This window comes from Mixophyes fleayi, chromosome 4 (assembly GCF_038048845.1).
Source record: "Mixophyes fleayi isolate aMixFle1 chromosome 4, aMixFle1.hap1, whole genome shotgun sequence".
NCBI lineage: Eukaryota > Metazoa > Chordata > Amphibia > Anura > Limnodynastidae > Mixophyes > Mixophyes fleayi.
The window spans coordinates 254,400,935-254,424,361 of NC_134405.1; the positions used below are offsets into that span (position 1 = coordinate 254,400,935).

The 23,427-nt window shown below is 42.0% G+C and overlaps 2 protein-coding genes across 3 annotated transcripts in view; one reads left to right on the plus strand and one right to left on the minus strand.

Moving 5' to 3' along the window:
• Positions 1-11,898, plus strand: part of JAKMIP2 (janus kinase and microtubule interacting protein 2) — a 103,311-nt gene extending 91,413 nt beyond the window's left edge. The window contains exons 19-23 of one of the 2 annotated variants that reach the window (XM_075209648.1): positions 177-254; positions 1,787-1,990; positions 6,230-6,295; positions 7,976-8,049; positions 10,331-11,898. In XM_075209648.1, the coding sequence (XP_075065749.1) occupies positions 177-254; positions 1,787-1,990; positions 6,230-6,295; positions 7,976-8,026 (399 nt within the window). In that variant the 3' untranslated portion in view covers positions 8,027-8,049; positions 10,331-11,898. The remainder of the gene's footprint in view (positions 1-176; positions 255-1,786; positions 1,991-6,229; positions 6,296-7,975; positions 8,050-10,330) is intronic. The other variant, XM_075209649.1, reaches the window with a different exon arrangement.
• Positions 11,899-17,309: 5,411 nt separating this feature from the next.
• LOC142152725 (uncharacterized) lies at positions 17,310-21,916 on the minus strand. The gene is made up of 2 exons (XM_075209650.1): positions 21,237-21,916; positions 17,310-18,821 (listed from the first exon to the last, which is right to left on the minus strand). The coding sequence occupies exons 1-2, from the start codon at positions 21,856-21,858 to the stop codon at positions 17,920-17,922; spliced, it is 1,524 nt and encodes a 507-aa protein (XP_075065751.1). The 5' UTR covers positions 21,859-21,916; the 3' UTR covers positions 17,310-17,919.
• Positions 21,917-23,427: the final 1,511 nt, after the last annotated feature.

The following is a 23,427-nucleotide window of genomic DNA, read 5'->3' on the forward strand; positions in this document are numbered from 1 at the left end:
GGTGGATTTGTTGTACAAGTTTATTCCTTTGAATGGTCTGCAATTCCTCATTGAGGTTGCAGGAGTGAATTTCGTCTCTATAAAAGTCCTAATTTTGTCTTCCCCTCAGAAAAGTGAAAGTGTGAGCTGTTATGTTCAACTAACCAAGACTCAGACACAGTCTTTCATTTTCTTAGGAGCAGTTCTGTAAACTAAAGGGGTATCTGGAAGAAGAACTGGATTACAGGAAACAAGCACTGGACCAAGCATATATGGTTTGTGTATAAAATCAATTTTTGTTACCAATTATTGACATTTTATTTGCTCATTAATATATGGAAAACGTCTCAATATATTTTTACTTATTCAATACAATCAGTATAAAGTAAGGGAGTGCAATAAACACTTTATTTATATTGTTTTTATACATGTACAGTTAATACAGCACATTTATACCCTCAATAAATTTTACCAAAAGTCATTTTAAAAAAAATTAGCAAAAATGATCAATTCAGGTCTGTGACACTTGTTTGTATAAGAATTGTAGAAAGCACTACTGATGAGCTGTGTTCTTGCTTTATACTATCCATATTAGCAGATAATTGGAATGTGTTATTGTCTTACACTATCAAAATTTGAACAGGATGGATTGATCCTTGACTGCAAAGACTTTTGTCTTGCGTACATCAGCTGACAGATATTAAGGCTCCTATCTGTTTGTTTACTCTACCACTTATTTTCTGCTTGCTGAGTAAAGCAATCAATTCTTAAAACTGAACACTTTAAATGATGCAGTCCTGAATTATAGTAAAATGATTGCTTACAGATGCACAAAGAAAATCAAAGTAAAGGGGGAAGGGATTAAAAATGAAAGGACGAACAGTGGTCTAAAGAGGTATAAATAATAGAATACAGGCATAAGAACACATAATGCAGCAGGGACTCTTCCAATCAGCCCTGCTGACAACCTTTCAATACCCTGTATTTATTTTAAAATTCTCCCAGCCATCGACCTGGTAGAAGTGTTCGTTAGAGCACTAGTGGTAATAAATATTTTCTGAACTATGTTGTTATTGACCAACATAGATCCCCTTTAAGTTTAACTGTGCCTACAGACTTTTCTTCCTCTACATTCAGGTTATAATAAACAAGACTAAGGGTTGCATTTCTCCCCGTTAATTATCATCCCTTATCGTAGCGATGGATGCCGGGACAACGCATCCAATAAGTGTCTGTCTCGCGATGACTTTACTACACTTACAACTCCGGGTTCTGATAAGGTTTCTTTAATGCACATGAGCAACGTTAGGAGGAGAGCTATTTTTAGGATTTAATGGAGAGCAAGAAGCCTACCGATGCTCTTCTTATAGGGCAGAATGGCTAACGTCATCTTCAGGCTCAAGCTCCGAAAAGTTAAACTTGATAAATTATGCTGGAGATATCTCATATTTCCTGTGTAAGGCTTTTGTTAAATGGACGCTATACTTATAAATGCCTAAACTATGCGGAAAACGCAGTTTCCGCTTGGTTTAAGGCTTGATAAATAGGCCCCTAAATAGTAACAAATGCACAAAATGTACTACAACATATACACATATTTCACAATAAGTAGCATTAAACAAGACACCAGTTATGGATATGGAACTACTTGAATTAAATACTTAGAAATTGTTTGACCACAGCACTTTGAAAGTTTCAGTATAGTGTAATAGGCTCAGCAGCAAAAGAAAAATAATATGTAGAGAGCTAACATTGGTAGCTAGAAAGCATTACCTGAGTTTCATAGTCTCTTCATCTGATTGAACAGCGAATCCAAGAACTGGAAGCCACATTGTACAATGCATTGCAACAGGAAACAGCCATCAAGTTTGGAGAGCTCCTGAATGACAAGCAGCAGGATGAGCTCAGAATGGCTGTGGAAAAGTTGAGGCGGCAAATGTTGAGGAAAAGCCGAGAGTTTGACTGTCAGATCCTGCAGGAGAGAATGGAGCTTCTCCAACAAGCTCACCAGGTAAAACAGGAGAGAGACAAATCATTCACTGAAGCTCTGTTTCTCTTATTTGCATCCATGCTGATGATTTATCCAGCATCTTTGTCCAAATACATTTTGTATTACATCCATTCTTTTACCCCATTGCCTGAAATACTGTTCCTTTTTTCATATTATTATTATATTTGATTTAAATAGTCTGTGCAGCCTTTCTTGTACATAGTTTAATATTCTCTATGATTGAACAATTTCAGGCCATATTACCAGTAACAGAGAGGGCATCTTGTATGTTACGGGTGTATCAGTGGAGCCTTTTGACCCATACATTGCATTTCATACCTGAAAAACACAGCCATAACATTGTCTTCTACTTTCCAGCCTTCCCCAATCCCTCACTTCCAAATGTCTCAGAGCTGTCTAGACCCAGCTTTCACTGCATCCTATTTTTTTCACGGTTTGTGTGTGGTTATTTTGTTGGATATTTCTTTATGTTCTGGCCGCCATGAGTATGCTGGTACTTTTACTTTTATAAGCGCTGGCATGTCAGTGCTTGTTGGGACCTGTAGTGCACCAGTAGAAAATGTACTAAAAATCAAAACTTTATTACCCCACACCCACCACCCCAGGGGTGCGTTTTTGCAGGCCCAATGTGTCTTGGAAATTTAGCCCCATGCTGAACAGGCTAGAGCTGGTTGACTTTAATACAGGCGTCCCCATGCTGTGGATTCCCCAGTTATAGTGTCACCAGCCCAAACTATTATAACATAGCGTCCTTTGTTCCCCCCCCTCCCCCTCCAATTTGCAGAGTGGCACAGAGAGTGTGGATGCAGAGGGGCACAGAGAGTGTGGATGCAGAGGGGCACAGAGAGTGTGGATGCAGAGGGGCACAGAGAGTGTGGATGCACATGGGGCACAGAGAGTGTGGATGCACATGGGGCACAGAGAGTGTGGATGCAGAGGGGCACAGAGTGTGGATGCAGAAGGGCACAGAATGTGGAGATGATGCAGGGGGCAGAGTGTGGAGATGATGCAGGGGAGCACAGAGTGTGGAGATGATGCAGGGGCACAGAGTGAGTTAGCTGTAAATTATTCTTTGACAGAAATATAATTGAAAAAAATATATAAAAATATTATTTTCCCTTGGGTTTATGTGTATTTTTGCATACAACTAAATAAGTATTTCTGTCCTGAACTAAAAACTTATTAAGTTTTTTGACCCAGCTACTTATAAAATGGGACTGCTCGGTAATTATTTTGGAGGGGTGCCTTGAAAAAATTATGGAGACTCTAAGGATGCCGCAAACTGCAAAAGTTTGGGAACCACTGCAGTAGACAGTTTTTATTTTAAAAAAATTAGATTGTAATTTTCAAGTGCAGATTTTATTCTGAAATGTCATCATGAAAATCATAATTATTATCATCAGCATTTTATATAACGTCACTAATTCTACAGCGCTGTACAAAGAACTCACTCACATCAGTCCCTGCCCCATTGGAGCTTACAGTCTAAATTCTTTAACATACACACACACTCACACAGACTGAGAGAAACTAAGGTCAATTTAATAGCAGCCAATTAACCTACTAGTATGTTTTTGGAGTGTAAGAGGAAACCAGAGCACCCGGAGGAAAACCACGCAAACACGGAATTGAACTCATGACCCCAGTGCTGTGAGGCAGAAGTGATAATCCCTAAGCCACCGTGCTGCCCATATATGTGTAGAATGCTGCTTTTTGCGGCTTTGATAAGGTGGATTAATGCCAAAGCAAGAACCACAAAGTATTTCTAGGTGGTGGTTCCAAAAAAAATAGTTTTAGTTTGTTTTCTTACACTTTAAATAACAAAAAATACTTTTGTAGACAGTTCAGGTAGATTTTCTTTGCTGTATCAGGAGGTATAAGCAAACTAATGGCATTTTCTGAACATTCAGGGACTCATTCAACTGCATGCAACTTGCGTTTAAAAAACGAGCGCAGAACTTGAGCTTAGTTCTGACCATATATTTAAATACAGGTGGATCTCAATATACATTTCAATTTAAATCTGGGTGTAATTACGCCCTGGCTAAACTTGTAGACAGAACAGAGTGCATGATACGCATATGCATACGTGTGATATAAAATCCTATTAGAACACATGCTCATAAGTTTTATAAAATAAATTAACAATTGTTAATACTATAATCTTTAATAAAAATATTTGTAAAAAAAAACTTTTTTCATTTTTTTGAATAAATATATAAATCAGAATCTTCCTAATGTGTACTGTATATGCAATGCATTTTTATGGTCTATCTTACTGGCATACACATGTTCTGTGCTAACTAGTGACACACATATGTGTAGTTTTAAAATCAAAGACTATGCCAAGTTAATCATCACTATCAGTCAGCACTTACACATGCCCTGTAGCTGGTGCAATAGATACAACTAGAAAACACTCAAGTTAGAGAAACCCTACAGATTCTAGCCTAGAGCTGATCATGCTGGGGCTGGATTGGCATTATAGTAGGGAGACCCCACACTGTGGGTTTCCCTCCTATAGTGCCCCCAGCCCAGGGTTTAGTCAGTTTGGCGGCGGTGAATATGTTGACACTTTACTGTCGACATTAAAATGGTAAATGTCGACATATTCATTCTGTCAACATGTTTAAAATGATGACATTGTGACTGTCGACAGTTGTAATGTCAACAGTCACAATGTCAACATTTAAAGGGCAATACCAATGGTAATACATATTTTTTATGGACAACCACGGACATTTGGAATTAATTTTAATAGGTATTTTTTTTATGGATAACCACGAACCATTGGAATTAATACAGATGAAGTAGTGGGTGAGTATTACTGGATTTTTAAAAATGTTTCCAATAAAATTATTTTGGTAACAAGGTGTATGGTTTATTCACATTTTGTCTTGGTGCACTACAGGTCCTAGCGGGCCCTGGGTGCCATGGGTATGCTGGTGAATGTAGTACTACAGCACCAGCATGCCCAGACTGTTAATGGCAAACTGGGCTTGCTGGGACCTGTTGTGCATCAACACAAATTGATGTGTTTACTATAAAAATGTACTTTATTACCCCACACCCACCACCCAGTGGTGAGAAGAGCTCTAGTGCTTTCAGCATGGGGCTGTGTAACCCTAGAGTGTGAGGGGGGGTTTATTCTTGCAGACCCCCATCTCCTTAGGGAATCCAGCCCCGTACTGACCAACCTGGGACTGGTTGTCATTATGGCAGGGGTGCCTCAGGCTCCGGGTTCCCCTGCTTTAATGCTACAGCCCCAGCTAGCAAAGCCTAGTGCTGGTTCTAGTAAAATCAGGAAGACCACATGCTGTTTATGCCCCCTGATTTGGGCAGCACAGTGGCTTAGTGGGTAGCACTTCTGCCTCACAGTGTGTGGAGTTTGTATGTTCTCCCCGTGTCTGTGTGCGTTTTCTCTGGGTGCTCACTCCACACTCCATAGCAACCAATTAACCTACACTAGTAGGTTAATTGGCTGCTATCAAATTGACCCTAGTGTGTGTGTGTGTTAGGGAATTTAGAGTGTAAGCTACAATGAGGTAGGGACTGATGTGAGCAAGTTCTCTGTACAGCGCTGCAGAATTAGTGGTGCTATATATTAACTAGGGTTAGTCTGTTTGGAGGAATGGGGTTCATTACAATATGGTAATATTTATGTATTCCGAGTTTATTTTTTATGAGATAGTGTAAAGAAAACACAAAACATATATGATGATATTTATGCTAAAAATCTAAATACAGTTGTGCAGTGGTTTTAGCTGAGACAGTTGATTACTTTACAAGATAATTGTGGGCCTGACTCATGTTAACCATTGTTTTAAGAAGAATCCAAACTCAAAATGTAAATAAACACGTGACTACTGAGGTATTATAACTAACTAGATATGAAGTATACAAAAAGTGAATATGATCATACTGTCCCTAAGCTATGAGCTCACTAAAGCAGGATTAAATTAAAAGTTCACATAGCAGACTCTGAAATATGCAGTATGGTCTAAGAATTCTGATGTTTCCAACTGTACAGAATGTAGAGTTTAAGCTTAAAGAGGACAGTGGTTGTGAAGAAATACTGTTTGGTTTAAAAATAAAAATAAACACTTATGCTGGAGAAGTTTTCCCCTCTCTGGGTAGTCAAGAGGCACTGAATGGACTGGAGGTTAAGCCTTCTACAGACATATATAGTATTTACAGCTTTGCTGAGTTCTACAATTTTGATTTTCTCTTTCATTTCAGAGGATACGAGATCTGGAGGATAAAACAGATATACAGAAGAGACAGATTAAAGACTTAGAGGAAAAGGTTGGTTGTAAAAGTTAATATATTTTATCCCCACAAAATGATTTTTCTTCTTCTTAAGGGAACATGTGGTTATGACTAAAGGGCTTATGATGAACTGTCTGTATATTGAATTTCAGTAATGTAAACGTATAGGAAAAATATAATTTACGCAAAGGTCAGAATGTTGTACAACATCATTAGTTCCAGGGGTGCTGCTAGGCCCAGAGTCTCTAACACGATGCCCCAGGTCATTAATAAAACTGATTTTTTTTTAAGGTGCAGTCCCAAATAGACGTTTATGGTTTTTGTTTTTTTTAAACAGCAAAATTTTTACCTTTTGTAAGATGAATCCAACAGGATTTTTCTCATGATCGCCAGGTTTTATTTCATATATGGGATAACTGTATCATCTTCCCCATGAAAGGCATTATTATTTGATACATGTTGACATTGGATCTGTTTTATGAGGATTTTGGGACTCCTGAAGATCTTCCCTTAAATCTTACAAGAGTAATACTTGCATTGTTTAAGAAATTACACCAATCTGTCGAAGAAAATGAGATGATCAGATCCCAAGAACTCTTTGAAGTTGCCTGTAATTGGAAGATCCATTTTTACCCTTCACTACGTTGTGCCTAGTTCCATATAATGACAAACTTAAGACATAAGAAGCTGAATATGATATTTCATGGAACATATGGGGCATGGCGTTCTTAGAAAGTACTAGGGCCATTAGGAAAACTTGACTAATGAAATAAAAACACAATGGGGAACAAATAAGAAAATTAGTGCACAGGTACAGTAACTGTTCAAAAAAGGTGCTGTAACCACTTGCAACTCATCAGAGTCTAATTGTCTGTGTTTTTTATGAAAGCATATGTCTAGTTGTTATGCTCTACAGCTACAGTTAACTCTGCATCAGTTTTCATAAAATTCCCAAAATATGTTACTTTCTATATTAGTTCATGAAATTAATTTATCAATCTTTATTAATATAGAATATTACTTGGCACTTTACATAGAAAATTTAATAATTTACATCAGTCCCTGTCCTAATGGAGCTTATAATCTATATCCCCTATCACACACACACGTTAATTTTGTCAGAAGTAACCTCCAAATATGTTCATACAAACTACAAACAGTTAGTGCCTTGCTTGGAAGCTAACCCATGACCCCTTTATTCGAAACAACCCACAGGATAGAACTGCATGAGTACTGCATATGAGGCACTGGTTGGTCAGCTCTACTTCACTAATTCCTATACCAAATTATAGGTCTTAGTACAGTCAGTGAGAGAGTGAATGGAATGCTATTAATCTCCAATTATTCAAAAGTGCAACTTTTCTGCTGTAACTCAAACCAAATTGCTGGTGAAAGGCTGTTACACTGTATCTGACATGTAGATATTATACATATACATGAAATACGCACTTCATATATTATGTCTGGGAGAAGTATATAGTCTCTGACGTAATTCCTGCTAACAAGTTGCAGATGAATGTATGGTAGTAGTAATACATACTATATTTAGAAAGTTGCAAACTTTAGATATTGGAGCTTTGACCAACCATAATCCTTCTTGAGCTTTAGTGACCAACATGTCCCATTAATCTATCTGGGAGTTGATAGTCTTTTTCTTAAAGTTATTGCCATGCAGTACTTTTCTATATTTACTAAATACTTCCTTTTTTCCTGCAGTTTCTCTTTCTATTCCTGTTCTTTTCTCTTGCCTTCATTCTTTGGCCTTGACATTAATGTTACCTCTTGATCAGGTAAGAGCTATTCTTTCTTCTTCTTTTCATATATTCAACATCCTTGTTACAGTAGAACTAAACTAAAAAAAAATACTTATATATTTATGTTCAGTTGTCCAGTCTTATCCTATGCCAACTGGGGGCTGCTGTCATAATTTTTTTAATTATCATTGGAAAAGCTGTTATTTGACATGACAGGGTTTAGTGAGCAGATCATACAGTCAACCTTTTAGAAAACAAAATTGTGCCAAAAATAAGCAATATCCATGATCAACCCAAACTCCAACCGAACCTGCCCAATCACAGATTCATTCCCACAAGGTCACACCCAATTTCTGGTAGGGCTCTCTCTGACTGGGCTTTGAGAGCCTGGGCTGTTGGAAGGTATAAGGTATTTACATGGTTCCTTAGTTAGTGAGGGTGAAAAAAAAAGTCACATGTCCATCAAGTTCAACTACTACTAGGGTCACCCTAATAATCTTCTCCACTCATTATAAACACAGATAACACAGTTACGACAAACATCATTTACAGCAAATCATAAGAGTGACATATTTAAAAAGTATAACACATTTATTGCCATGTTATTTCTTTTTAATCCCAACACATTAGCTTAGTTTTCAAATTAGTTGTTCATTGGAAATACATGACTTGCTGTGCCTGTTTAACATGCTCCAAAGAGTATACAACACTCTAATCAGATCTTTGTATCTAAAAGTAATATAAAGTATTTGACATATCACTATTTTTCCTTTCTGTTTAGTTTTGGAGCAACATTTGAAATTAAAAAATTGTAGATTTTACACAACGGTGATCTTTGGGGTCTATTTATGACCCATCACATTTTAGTTACATTAATTTCTTATGAGTGCAATAAGAAATAATAAAGTTGCTACTTATTAAAATTCTTCAGCCTGGACAGCGGCTCCGATAGGTGCCTGTCCCAGCGAATAGTCTGCAGTAAAGTGATTGCAATACAGGTTCTAAAGGCCTTTGCACAATTTGTGATGGGGAGGAGCACAAAGCCAATTGGGAAAGGATCCGAAGATCCCTCTCCTGCGTGCTCTCCCCATAGGATAGAACGACTAACACCATCTTCAGATGGATTTCGCTTTCTGGGTCAAATTCCGAATTTTGAAGCTTGATAAATAGGGTATTTTGATAGTCCTCATAATCACCTATGGGGACTGCATTTATAATCGATGATACTGAGACCACAACAGATATCACTGATATCCACAATTTTCATAGGATTTACAGCAGTAAAAACCTCATTGATCGTTCATATATAGGCCCCTTTACCTTTTTAGGGTGGATGCTGATGGGCATTTATGTTCAGCCTGTGGTACGTTATGTGCAAGCTGCTGCCACGGCAACTTGAACTGTAGATAAAATTAAAGATCACTGATCTCTCTATGGTGAATGGGATTGGATGGGATTGGCGTATGCGCATTGATTTCTGGAATGCTTTATGAACCATGAATGCTGCTTGCATTATACTATAATAAATACAGAGCTATATCTATATATAAATGAACAACTGACAAGACCCAAAGTGAATAAATAACGTTATCTCATGGTAGCTGCAGTGATTGCACTTTTTAGAGGTATATTTACTAAACTGCGGGCTTGAAATGGTGGAGATGTTGCCTATAACAACCAATCAGATTCTAGCTGTCATTTTGTAGAATGTACTAAGTAAATGATAACTAGAATCTGCTATAAGCAACATCTCCACTTTTTCAAACCTACAGTTTAGTAAATATACCCCTTAATGTCTTTAAACGGCTCCACTGCACAATCCTCACATTAATATTCAATATAATACAAATCAATTAAACAAATATACATGGGTCAGTCTATGTTTCAATGGTGTATCTAAAACCCCCTGGTGCAAAATATAAGCTGGACGACACTCATACCCTCGACAATTAATAACAACCACCAGACACAAACCACCATGCACATTTCACCTGTGCTCCCTTTCTTTCTGTGGGCTCCGTGACCTATGCCCTTTCTCACGTCTCTGACCTTCAGATGTTTTCACTTTGTTATCGTCTTTTGTCTGCCCCTTTCCCTCTTCATCTCTTGTCTATCCCGCTCATTCCTGACCTGAGCTAGTGTAGAATATAGGGTTCAAAACTGGGCCAAGTAGCAGCTGCTGACATCCCTATTGCTATTTCATTGTTACCCTCGAGATCATTGTTGCACAGTCCAGATCTGTTTTCCAGATTAAGCATTTATTCATGGTTGCTCTGTATCACATAATAATTTTTCTGTTTCTTTGTCTTTGTTTCAGAGTTCTAGGAAACGTGGATGAGCCCTTGCAAAATGAACAATACTTCCATATTTGCAGAGAGGAAAATACTGTTTACACCTGTGCTAACGTGAAAAATACATGACCTTGCAATTCAAAGCCATTGTACCTGGTCTGCTACTTGACAGTTGTGATATGGCCGGTCTAAAGTCACAGTATATATGCTGCACTCAGTGGAAATGTAAGCGCTTATTCTAAAAACAAAACGTGTACAGAGTCCAAGAGGAACAACAGGTGAACAGAATAGATACGTCTTGGGTATAGAACCAAAGCTTTTGAGAAACAATCTATTCCCTGCTGTGCAGGGGAACTCTTTTCATGTAACACCATAAATCCAACGAATGAACTAAGAAAAAAAAAATTGCAAAAGGACAAAGCCGGAGACATATTCCCATCGCCTCCTGGGTTATTTACTATAAAATATTCATTGATCACAGTCTGGTTTACTTAATACAGGGATGCTATTCGTCTCAACTCAGGAATAGTGACAACTGAAATGTAACTACAGAATTGTGAGGGAGGGAGAGTTCAACTTTATAACAATTAGGTCTTGCTAATCCATCAAATTACTCCAGCACATTAAGCATAAGGAACAAAGGCATGGGTCCCTCAGCACGAGCTTTCTATGGGAAATTTATATTAAGTTTTTACCCACTAAAAATATTTTTCTTCATTTAAGACAATAGGCATAAATGTGTTAATGGAGTATCCAGAAGGCCGTTACTTATAAAAGAATCACATCAATTTCTTTATTGGCGTTCATGTATTAAATTGCATAGAAACTGTTAGTATCCCTAAGAGCTATGCAGCTGTGAAAAAACACACCTACATTATTGTACAGTAAATAGTGAAATAGTGTGATTGGATTCACTGTGCACCTACTGCCTTATGGTACTATAGGAAAGTATTAGCTAACCAGATATTCAGATTTTAAAAGGTTGAGCTTTGTAAGTAGTAACTATAAAATGGCAAATGTAGTGCCTTAAGCCTAAAACCTCAGAGCCTACTGTATACTCCATATATTGTGCTGAAAACACACAATGTAAACACATGAATGTGTGCAGAAAATCTCTAGCATCGTTTGCAACTGTGGGAAAAAGTGTTCCTTGTGCTTTGGGAAGGGGCGCATTGTAGATAAAGTATACAGATATGCTTCTAACATAGAGCAATACAAAAGTTATTCACTGTAGGCCGTCATTCATTTTAAGCTGTGCTTATAACATCTGACTACCCCTGGATTAACTATCATGCTGTATATAGAAATTTCTTCCAGAAAAAGTATTTCTTTCACGTTTATTGACCACTTCATCATATTTAACAGCTTGCACATTCTCAATGACGCTTCCTTATAGGGAAAGCTGTCAAACAAATCCAACCTGTTTCTAACATGTAGAAATACATTTAAATAATTTACTAATGTGAACATCGATGGCAAATACGATATTTCATATGACGTACAGAGTAGCAACCACTGGGAATTTTTTAAAATTTATTTTTACTATTTTATAAAATTATGAAAAAATTAACCGACAACCAACATTTTTAGCAACCAAAATGTCTTAAAGAGTAAACACAGACATTTAAGATAAAGGAGTTCAGATTTAAGGGGATTCATAGCCCCAAAGAACTGCTGCTGTCCCTACTTTGTGCAATTTATTAGTGTCACATGAAGACAATTGTACTGTCCTCTATTTTAATTTTACTGAAGCATAAAAGTCAGTATTTTTAAACTGATTTTTAATATATCTTATCTTATTGCTTTCCTGTTTTGAATCCTGTACTTATGTTCGTAAAGCGCTCATGAAGTGAGGAGTTTAAGGATACTTAATGAGTCTCAGGACATTACATGACATTCTCAATAAAAAAAATATGCATTTTTTTAAATCTTTTTATTAAATTCAATGATTTTAAAAGGAACTGCTTATGTTTAGCTAAAAATTTTAACAAAAAGTTTTGTTTGTTCCTTTAAAGTCGTTGGAAGTTATTACCTCTCCTCAAATTGTACGTACAGTATTTCCAGAGCTGTTGCACTAACACCTTTTCCAATGAGAGTGAAGTCCACTGGAGAATCCAAGTGCTGTTGGCATTGCTGGTGTATTTCACAGAGGGAAAGGGTTTTATAGAATAAGCATGAACATGCAAGTGGAGAATGTTTATTAATAATGCTTAATGGACCAAAGTGTCCCCATTGCAAGATAGTGATATGTAATATTAACCATGGGAAAATTTTATTTGAAACTGGTCCTCTTAATTATAAAATACTGCTTTTTCAGTTGTGAAATGTGTAAATATTCAAAATGATTTAAGTCCTTGAGTTTTCTAATGAATAGACTTCTACGCCATCCCTGCATTATGAAACTTTCCAACAAAGATTGTCATCCAGTCAATGTTCACACAACTGGTACCATAATATTTATACTGCCGGCGAGTCCACATAATGTATTGTGAAATAAAGACTGTACAGAATTCTATAACGTTGTATATAGTAGGATGCATTACTGTAGCCTATACAAGTGTACTTCCTGTGAATAAGAAGATGACTGAAATGGTTTCTCCTGCATATTAAACTGTACAGTTTGCTTTTGTACCATACTCTGACCAATAGCCATTTATATATATATTTTTTTTATATTCTGTCTGTCATATTTGTACACTGAACATCATTGTCTTTGTCAACATAATTGTCACTTGGAATATTAGCAAAAGCATTGAATGAAGAGTTTGTGCCCTGCAGTGACGCATATAAATAATTGTACCTTGTTATTGGTATCAGAGGTGGCATAAAGTTTATAAATGTGTGTATTTACTATAGAATAGTAGTTGTCATACAAACAGAATTGTATATATATATATATTGTGCTCAGGTAAGGAAAGTCATCTCCTGGGGATGAGGTTGGCATGCTTCAACAAGCAGTTACGGAGGCACAGTATAATTGTGCATTGTAATACTTAGCAAAAAATAAAATAACATAATGTCATTAAATCCTATGTCCTGCTGTAACATTAGAGATTCCCTCTTTACTGTGGGACTCACACAAAGCAACAATAAAACAAGCAAGCTCCTCCAACTTACAAGTCAGCAACCTCTAATTCAGGTTTTCATTCCCTAATTTATTTTCAGGCAGTAACAGAGCGCTATAAAGCATTTATGTGCTCAGGAACCTGCATAGCTGCAGTCAGCTAACCTCCAGGTAGCCAGAAAAATAAGATTGGGGTAAAGAATCATTCTCAACTCTTGCCTAAGATAAATGAGGTGAAAAAAAGTGTTATATTATCAGACTAAAATCCCCTGGAATATTAAAGCACATAGGTTAAAAAGCTAGGACAAACATAAACACCTACAAACACTTAGGGTAAATGTATCAAGCTGAGTGTTTCCGGGGAGGTTTAAAAAGTGGAGATGTTGCCTATAGAAACCAATCAGATTCAAGTTATCATTTATTTTGTACAGGGGTGGCCAACCAGTGGAGGTCTAAGAGCCAATAAATATCTATAGGTATGTCAAAGAGTCAACTATGCCTTTTAAGTATGTGTGCATATAGATATACACATTATAAACATGCACATTCATACCACACACATACATGAAAATATAACTTAATTACAATATCTTCCTAAGTGAAATAGAAGATTTACAATATTGCCAAAATGTTCAGAATAATAACCAACTCAGCACAGCTCTTACTTCACTGTTGTGTTCAACGGAAGAGGGTTCAAAGGATTACTTACAATCTCTTTACAGTAGCTCACAGTGCTTCTGTATCCGCAATCACTGTAGAGGGAACTGTTGAAGTGGGGATAAAAACATCAGAAAAACAACATGCCCCTCAGACCTCTTCACATTTCCATCAGATCTCCCCACATTCACCTTACATATACATCAGCCGCTTCACATGCCATCAAATCTACCCACATGCGTCAGAAATAGCCATCAGATATCCCTACATGCCTATCAGAACACTTCAAATATCCATAAGACCTCTCCACCTGCCATTAGATTTCCCCACATGCCATCCGGCCTCCCCATATGGCCCTAACATGCCATCAGACCTCCCCCACATGGCCCTAACATGCCATCAGACCTCCCCACATGGCCCTAACATGCCATCAAACCTCCCCACATGCCCCTTCCATACCCATCAACCTTCCCACATGCCACAAGACCTCACCACATTCTCTTTAAATGTCATCAGCCTTCCCATGTGCCCCATAAATGCCAACCAGACTCCCTACACTCCCCATACATGCCAATCAAACCTCCACTCTTTCTAACAGATATCCCCAAATGTCATCAGATTTCCTTACATGCCCATCAGTCTCTCACATGCCCAGTCACACCTCTCACACATACGCTGAAGCCTGCACAGAGGAAGGAGGGAGAGCCACTACAATGTCTTCTCCTCCCCTGATTGGATAGTCTGTCATAATGTGACCTCCCTGCGTTATCCAGAGGAGGTCACATGATGTAGCTGCTTTCGGTCAGCCGAACTGTCAGATCTGCGGCTTTCGGGTACTCTGAGCACTGCGGATGGGTGATGCTCTCAGCCAGCCAGGCAGGAGCCACAGTTTTAAAGTCAAAGAGCTGCATGTGGTTTAAGAGCCGTGGGTTGGCCACCACTGATTTAGTACATTCTAAATGATAGCTAGAATCTGATTTGTTGCTATAGGCAACATCTCTATATTTTAAACCCGCTGGAAATTCTCAGCTTGATACATTTACTCCCTAGTATTTCTCTCACCAAGGTGCTCACTTAGCATAAGGAGCCAATCCAGCTTAAGGGTGAAAATTTGCCCCTGCAGCTCAATATGGTTTTGCTAATGTACAATTTGCATCTTCCAGATGGATTTACACACACACTTTTATGCACGCATTTTTATTTTCTTTGTTTTCCCCACAAGGGCCTTTTTTGTCATATCTTTAGTTATAAAGATATGACAAAAAAGGAGAACAATGTAAAATGATATTGTGGGCATCACGGTGGCTTAGTACTTCTGCCTCAGAGCACTGGGGTCATGAGTTCAATTCCCAACCATTGCCTTATCTGTGTGGAGTTTGTATGTTCTCCCTGTGTTTGCGTGGGTTTGCTCCAGGTGCTCCGGTTTCCTCCCACATTCCAAAAACATACTTGTAGGTTAATTGGCTGCTATCAAATTGACCCTAGTCTCTGTGTGTGTGTATGTTAGGGAATTTAGACTATAAGCTTCAATGGGGCAGGGGCTGATGTGAGGGAGTTCTCTGTACAGAATTAGTAGCGCTATATAAATAACTGCTGATGATGATATAAATGCAACATTTTTACACCGACTCACAATGTTCTCCTGCAAAACAATAACACTTCAATACATCTTTAACAATCGAACAGTGTTTTCTTAGCAGTATATACATTACTTTTATATATAGTGTATGCCAATTTTGGTTGCTGTCAGAATACATAAATAGCAATCAGACTATGGGTCTGGTGGAGATATGGGTCTTTGGTCCGCTAAGCTGCCAGTGTTGTAGCTATAACATAGTAACACACTTGCAGTCTCTATTTGAATCACTGGCAACGCTTGTGTTATATAGAGAAGTAAATGACTGATTTTGGATAATATGAATATTTTAAAGTTGCAAACATCTAAATCAGTATAAAGGAGCTCATCAAAATGACCCTGTACCTGTTTTATGGGCCCCTACAGTAATTTATAATACAGTCAAGCCCTGATTTTACATTCCTAAGTTTGACATTTTTCCAGGTGCAACACCTCTTTTGGTAAGTATGTAAATGTATAACAGACTCTTCTTACTATCTCTGTAGCTGGCAGTGCCTCCATCTGAGTCTTGAGATGTGAGTTATTAGGGAATTGGGGGAGACTCAGGGAACTCCCTGCCCATTAGTAACATATGCACAAAATAGTATAAATGGTGCAAAACATTTATTGAGCACAGCAAAATGGTGCAGCTCTTACTTTTTGTTGCTATAGTGGGAATATATATATATATATATATATATATATATATATATATATATATATATATATATATATATCTATCCAGAAGATCGTTTGCTTAAACAGGGTATATATCTTAACTTTATGTGCACACACTTTGACAAGAAAATCCCTAAAGGGCTCACCGTGTATGTTTCGTAAACCTTACATCAACCTTATAATTCTAAAAACCCTTTGCATGCAAAAAAAAACACGGAGACTTGAATAAGTTATAAAAATTGCCAGAATTTTTATTATGATTTTAATTTAAACTAGACCTATGGTGGCGGAAAAAGGGCACTGCGAAACAACTCTCAAGCTGACAAACACTATCACGAGTGGACTGGCGCAAACCGCCGTACGTCCACCACCACAGGGAACAAAATCCCAACATCACTTTTGCGCTGAGTTGGCATCAGAGTGACTGCCCCTTTGAAAACTCACTCTGCCCTCCCTCACCGAGTCGAACAGGGACCCTCCTCACCGAAGGGCCAAAAAGGGAGTTACTGGTGCCTCAACGGGGGGCAGTGACCTACGACAACTACCAATGCGCCCACAAATCAGCCGCTGAACGCAGTGCCTTCCTACCCCGCTGCGCCCCACAGACGCCGCAGCCCGCCACCACTAATCTAAACACGCCGAAACTCCACCGCAAATGCTATCAATAAACAACCCCATACCTTCCTCCGTTAGATGTACGCCATCACTTCTAAACAAATGAGGTGACTCTACCCCTAATCCCGGGTGATTGATAACTAAACCCCCCATGGACCGCACTATTTTCCTAATGGTGCTATTCAACTTCCTGACCATAACTGTCATCTTTTTTAAGGGGATAGTTGTTCTCCAAGCCAGCCGGGGGATTAATGCCGACCAACCAATAATGATATGTGGCCATGCCTCGTGAATTCGCCTAAGGTCTTCCCGAATTGAAATAATGAGCTCCAGAGACTTGCCTTTTCCCAGGTCATTGCCTCCTGCGTGCACTACTAGTATATTCGGCGGGCGATGCTGTTTTATTAGCCTCGCCAACCATGGAACCAAATCAGGCCAACCTAATCCCCTTCTACCCAACCATCTTATTACGGTGCCTTCGTGATTCGGTATAACATTAGATCTGGGGTGGCCTGCGGCCCAGAAAACAAAGGAATGACCAATGATCCACACCATCTTAGTTGGAACACCATCACCTGGAAGCAGAAAAACATTGTTAAAACCATGCCACCATAATTTGGAAGACAGGCCAGGCATAGCATAAAAGCATGAGAAGGATAGTCTAGAGGAAAACCAGACAACAGGGGGGGGGAGGGGGAAGAGGAAACAAATAGGGAGCAGGCCACCCAGGCGAAGGTAAACAACACCCGGAAAAACCCCGGCAGCACACCACTAATCAGGACTTACGCCCAGGGAAACCCGGGTGAAAATCCCTTCGCGCCCCCGCTTCAAAGCGACGAGCGGAAAAGCCCAGGGTAGCCCACCGAATGGAGGGAGAAGGTGGGGTAGGGGAGGGCAGTGGGGGTGGGTAGGGTAACAATAAGAGAGTGAATTTGAAGAAAAAGAAAAACTGCAAGGCAACCTTTTGATTAGTGGAACAAAAACATTCAAACATCAACATTGTCAATCCTGACATAAGATTTATAAGCCGTGGATTTCCAGCGGCCCAGAGCTTTTATCGTCTCAGAGGAGGATCCCGCCAAAGCAGCAGATGTGGCCGCCCCGATCCTGAACGAATGCGTTCCGTACATAGAACTGTCCAGATCTAATGACCGTAGGGACTTCTTCATAATGGCCGAAAATTGATATTTCGTCATGGGCATGCCGTTATGGTGACATAGAAACAAACGAGCCTGAGGTCTAACATTCATAAATCGGGACACTAAATTGACTGGGCAGATGTTACTATTAGGCTGCCTATTCAACTGCACCCAAGCTCCCCTGCCACTCTGATCAGTTTTAGATCTAATTATTTTACATGACACAATACCTCCGCCCAAGCTGACATGCTCCGCTCGCAAACCTGACTCTTGATGCCCCCTGGATTTAGCCACTAATTCAGAAACCCGAAAAGCACCGAAAAAGGCCATAGAGAAAGCGGCGCTAAACAAGGTCTTCTCATATTCATCAACCGCTATCCCACCCAGGGTCCCTATCAACTGGTCCAGAATAATGTCGGTGATAGGCAAGCGCGCATCTGCCTGCGAGGGTCTCGCCCTAGCCCACCCCTTCAGGGCCTTACTGATCATGAACCCCTTTGTGACATCCGTGTAACCCTGAAGCCTGGCCATGAAAGATATCCCCGCCAAAGTAGCCGCCATAGAGGCTCTGGATTCCCCCTTTGAATAGCTCTCCCACATAAATGCTAACATAGCATCACGCTGACCTGCCTCAGATTGATCTTTTTGCCCGCTGAATAGTGACCACCGTCTCCATGATGCCTGATACGTCCTCAGGGTGGAAGGGGCTACTGCCTGTTCTACGAGCCCCCTTATGCCGGCTTGATGATCTGCCAAACACAAGAGGGACACGGAATACCAACATTGTCCGCCTGGGGAGCCATACTCCGAAACTTGCTCCACTGACCGCGGGACAAAGCATCGGCCAAACTATTTTGCACCCCTGGTACATGTCTAGCCCTGAAAGAAATATCGTACTGCAGGCAGCGCAACACTAGGTGGCGCAGCAAAGATATTGCATGATGGGAGGACGCGCTTTGTTTATTGATCGACTGGACCACTCCCAAATTGTCACACCAGAAAACTATGTGCTTCCCACGCAATGTGGACGCCCACAATTCGATTGCCACGACAATAGGAAACAGTTCCAGGACCAGCAAGTTTTTGGTAATCCCTAACCTATGCCATTCCTCCGGCCAGCTTTCCGCGCACCAATGCCCGTGCAGATAAGCACCGAAGCCGCATGCTCCGGAAGCGTCCGTAAACAGGTCGATATTAACGTTTGTTACGGGTGGTGAAGGCCATATTCGCGTCCCGTTAAAATCACTGAGGAAGGTGAGCCAAATCTGCAAATCCTCCTTGATAACCCTGGAGAGACGCACCGCCGCGTGTGGCCTACTCCTCCCCGCAGTGGCTCTCTGTAGCTTTCTACAGAAAACTCTACCCATGGGAATCACGCGGCATGCAAAGTTGAACCTCCCTAACAGGGACTGAACCTGCCTGAGCGGGCTGGAGCTGGACTCCAACGCTTCTGCAATAGCCTCGCACATCTTGGACACTTTATCAGTTGGGAGCCTGCAAATCCCGGCCGCCGTGTCGATCTCAATTCCAAGGAACGAGAGACACGTGGCTGGACCCTCCGTCTTGTCCGCGGCAATGGGAACGCCTAGCACCCTAAAAAGGGCTTCAGTGGAAAACAGAGTATCCCGACAACAAGTGAAATCAGGAGGCCCGATAACCAAGAAGTCATCTAGATAGTGTGCGATCCACCGACACCCCGTTCCCGCCTGAATGCACCAATGCAAGAAGCCACTGAACTTCTCGAATAGCGCACAGGATATCGAACACCCCATAGGCAGACAGCGATCGATGTAGTATCCACCACGATGCCGAAAACCCATGAACTGATACGATTCCGGGTGAAGGGGCAGTAACCGAAAAGCCGACTCGATGTCGATCTTAGCCAACAGGGCACCCTTCCCACATTCCTGCACCAGTGCCAGTGCGGATTCAAACGATTGGTAATTTACGGAACTAAGGATAGTGTCTATTGCGTCGTTCACGGACAGACCAGCCGGGTACGACAAGTGTTGTATCAACCTGAATTTACCCGCTGCCTTTTTGGGTACTACCCCTACCGGGGACAAAATAAGATTTGGAATAGGAGGAAGCGAGAAAGGGCCAACCATGCGACCCAGGCCCACCTCCTTCGCGATTTTAGCGTCTAATACTTCCGGGAGAGCGAGCGCCGATTTCAAATTGATCGGCGTCGCCGTAGAAACGTTGCCCTGTACTGGTAACTTAAAACCCATATGAAAGCCGTCACGTATGAGGGCCGCGGTGTCTCTATCTGGGAACCAAGCGAGCCATTTGTCCAGTTCAGCCAAATTAATTGGCGATGGACCCTTGACTCGGCACAGCTGGATTTGCACCTCTTCCGCTACCCCCACTCCATCGGGCCCTTGCACATTCAGTGGCTGGATGCTGACCTCCGCATGCCGTGCAATTGTGTTTGAAGCGGCAGGATGTGCCTCGCTGGCAAGAGCCTGCGTTGAAATCAAAACATCGACCTTTTGTGGGGAGGGTTGCTTGTACCCTCCCCGGCCCTTGAAACCTCCTGCCCGTGTAACCCTCGGCCCCTTGACTGCTTGGTCTCATGAGTTCCAGCCAGGTGTCGATGTCTTTCGACCCCAGCGGGAGCTTCTCGCGACCACTCATCCGCTTGCGGAAGAGCTCGTCATACGCTCTCCATATTGAGGGGCCATCTTTTAGCGCCATCCCGCTAATAAGGTGCATATATCTCCACACCTCATCCTGCTCCCCGGGCCTAGTTTCCAGATAAATAGTGGCAAAAAGAGCGAAGGAATTAGACCATCTATTAAACGATCTGAACTTATCCTCACCCATGCCGGACCTCTCACAAGCCGCGGTAAGTGCCTTCTTTCCCTCACCTGTCAGGGCGAACATATCCACGTACTTTCCGCGTCTAATCCTATCCCGTACGCTCGGCCTAATACCGTGTGTTATTTCCAGGGTTTCAACCTGCCCTAAATCACTCCTAGCCACCGTCCGTTCATCGCCCCCCGACTGCGGAGCCTGCTTGCTACGTTTACCTAGCAATTTCGTTTCCAATAGCTTGATTAGTTTTCTGGGCCTATCGCCCGAATCCGAAGAACCACTGCTCGTGGAGAGAACCGGTGACCCCAACAACTGTACATCGTGTGTAGGAACAGAAACGGACTCACCATGAGGAGCAGGATTCCCGGCCGCGACTGATGCCTCCCCGACACTGGCAGCCCCCGGCTGGGCATCTGTTGATCCCGGGATTGGTCCCACACGACTCCCCGCCGACCTCTGGTCTCGAGACTCGGACCCGGAACGACCTTCCCCGACAGCCCTCATCTCCTGGTTCGCGACCGCAGGTTCTGAAACACAAAGTGGAGCAGTAAGCTGAGATCTAGGAACGTAGTCCAGTCGTCGCCGCACCGATCCCAAGGCTGGGCCGCAAGGATCTGATCTAGAAGGCAAAAGGGGTGACGGGTTATAGGAACCTCTAGATATGACCCGACGCTGAGGGGGGACATCGTCGTAATGGGCCCGGTAGGATTCTTCGTAAAAACCGCTTGGCCTGTACTGGGTGTGCCGCGGGGGAGACCATTGGGACGTATTACCGCCGCTGGAATCATGGTAATAATATACCAGATTATCCCGCGTGGGCTCCGGCCTAAAGTGACTGGTGCCGCCATACCCTCCAGACGGCGATGGGGCACGCCGGGACCTGTACGTCCACTCGTCTGTAGCTGGCAGAACGTGGCGAGGAAGGGAGGGCCTCACAGGCGCCCGGGGACTGTTACCAAAAACTTCCATGTTCCCCCTACTGGTCCTATCTGGCCCCACGTGCCTCTGCCCCTGCCTAAGACTCTGAACCCTGTCCGCCCCGGGGGTGTAAGGTATAAATGGGCCTCTGTCAGACAAAGGGGCTCCCCCATGGTGTGCACCCCAAGAAGAACCTCTGCCGCTTTGGGGCAAAAATGGGCTGGGTGGGAAATGTAACTGGTGAGGGGCAGGGGGGTTATCAGTCTGTCTGTCCCCTCTGCGAGACAAGATGGGCGGGGTGACGGGGTATAGTATAAAAACTTCGGAGCTGGTCCCCCTATCTCCCCCTTGAGGGTCGCTGCTCATGACCCCTCTCTCCCCCGTGGGGTTAACCCCAGAGGGAGACACCTGGGTGGCTTGTGGAATGGAGGGCATGACTGCAGCTGGAGGAAGCACAGGAGTGCTGGCTAGAACCATCCCCCCCTCCCCCTCCCCGCTGCTGCCCACAACGGAGGAAATCATTGTGCGGGATGGCGGCCTGGGTCTGCGCATGCGCGACCCAGATGATACCGCCGCCTGGACAAAGCGACCCCGCCGCCCGCTGAGTTGGCTAGGGGTAATGGGGGAGCCACTATGGGAAACGTGAGCCCGACCCACGGGCTCACGCTGGAGCAAGGAAGGGATGCTGGAGTTGTCCGCTGGGCTAGGAGGGGGCTGGGCGGAGGCTGCAATATGGCGCCTGAATGCGGGGGGGGGATGGGGACCTGTAGCGTGCCGGGCGGGCGGAGGAGCGTCTAGGACGGGGCATGGCAGCGGGTGCTGGAAGGTGTGGAGCTGGGGTGGCACGGGGGAAGCTAAAAGGAGTAGGTGAAAACAAGGGGAAAACGGAGATAAAGGGGGAAAGACAAAAGGGGGATAAACGGCTGGAAAAGAAAATAATAAAGTTAGGGACAGGACACTAAGGGAAAACCAAGTGGGAGAAAACAAGAGATATATAGGAAACAAGGACAGGCCAAAGAAAACAGAAAAAACAGGGTACTTATCCGATTCCTGGCTCAGGTCCTGCTGCTGCAATCTCGTGCTGTGGAATGAACCAGACAGGAAGTGCAGCCTCCTATAACAATCAAGTTCCCTCCCACTGGATTACACATTGGTCGGGCCAACCCATTTTAACACCTTCAGGTCAGTGTTCAGCTTACTACAAACCCTGTCGCCCTTTAAGTGCATTCCTATTCAGCCTCATTTGTCATTATAGGCGAAAGCGCTTAAATGCATACATGTGTGATTACAAATTTAAAACTGACTTTCAAACAATTAATGCTTCCTCATCCCAGGCTGGCCAATTAGGAAGAATGGGGCAGTCCCTGAGTTGTCTAATAGGTCCCTGTTTGTCACATGCCCGGCCTCACTTGCTGCACGAGATTACTGTTCAGAAGACCTGCAATGAGAAGGATTTGTGCTTTGCATACAAATTTTACTTTTTGGTTTGCTGTGTTTAGCTGTTTGTTTTACCACAACTGGTCTTATTTCGTTCTAACATTTACTTTATCTAAGTTTGTTTTCTACATTTATCTGCTCTTTATCCTGTCCTTCTTTAATTCTCCTATTTTCCTCCTCTTT

What these genes read in the sequence shown, in the direction of transcription:
- LOC142152725 (XM_075209650.1), bottom strand. Translation starts at nt 21,858, where the DNA reads ATGGAAGTTTTTGGTAACAGTCCCCGGGCGCCTGTGAGGCCCTCCCTT. An exon ending in CGGGAATCCTGCTCCTCATG is followed by an intron (nt 18,822 to 21,236) that starts GTGAGTCCGTTT and finishes TGTGTTTGGCAG; the next exon opens with ATCATCAAGCCGGCATAAGG.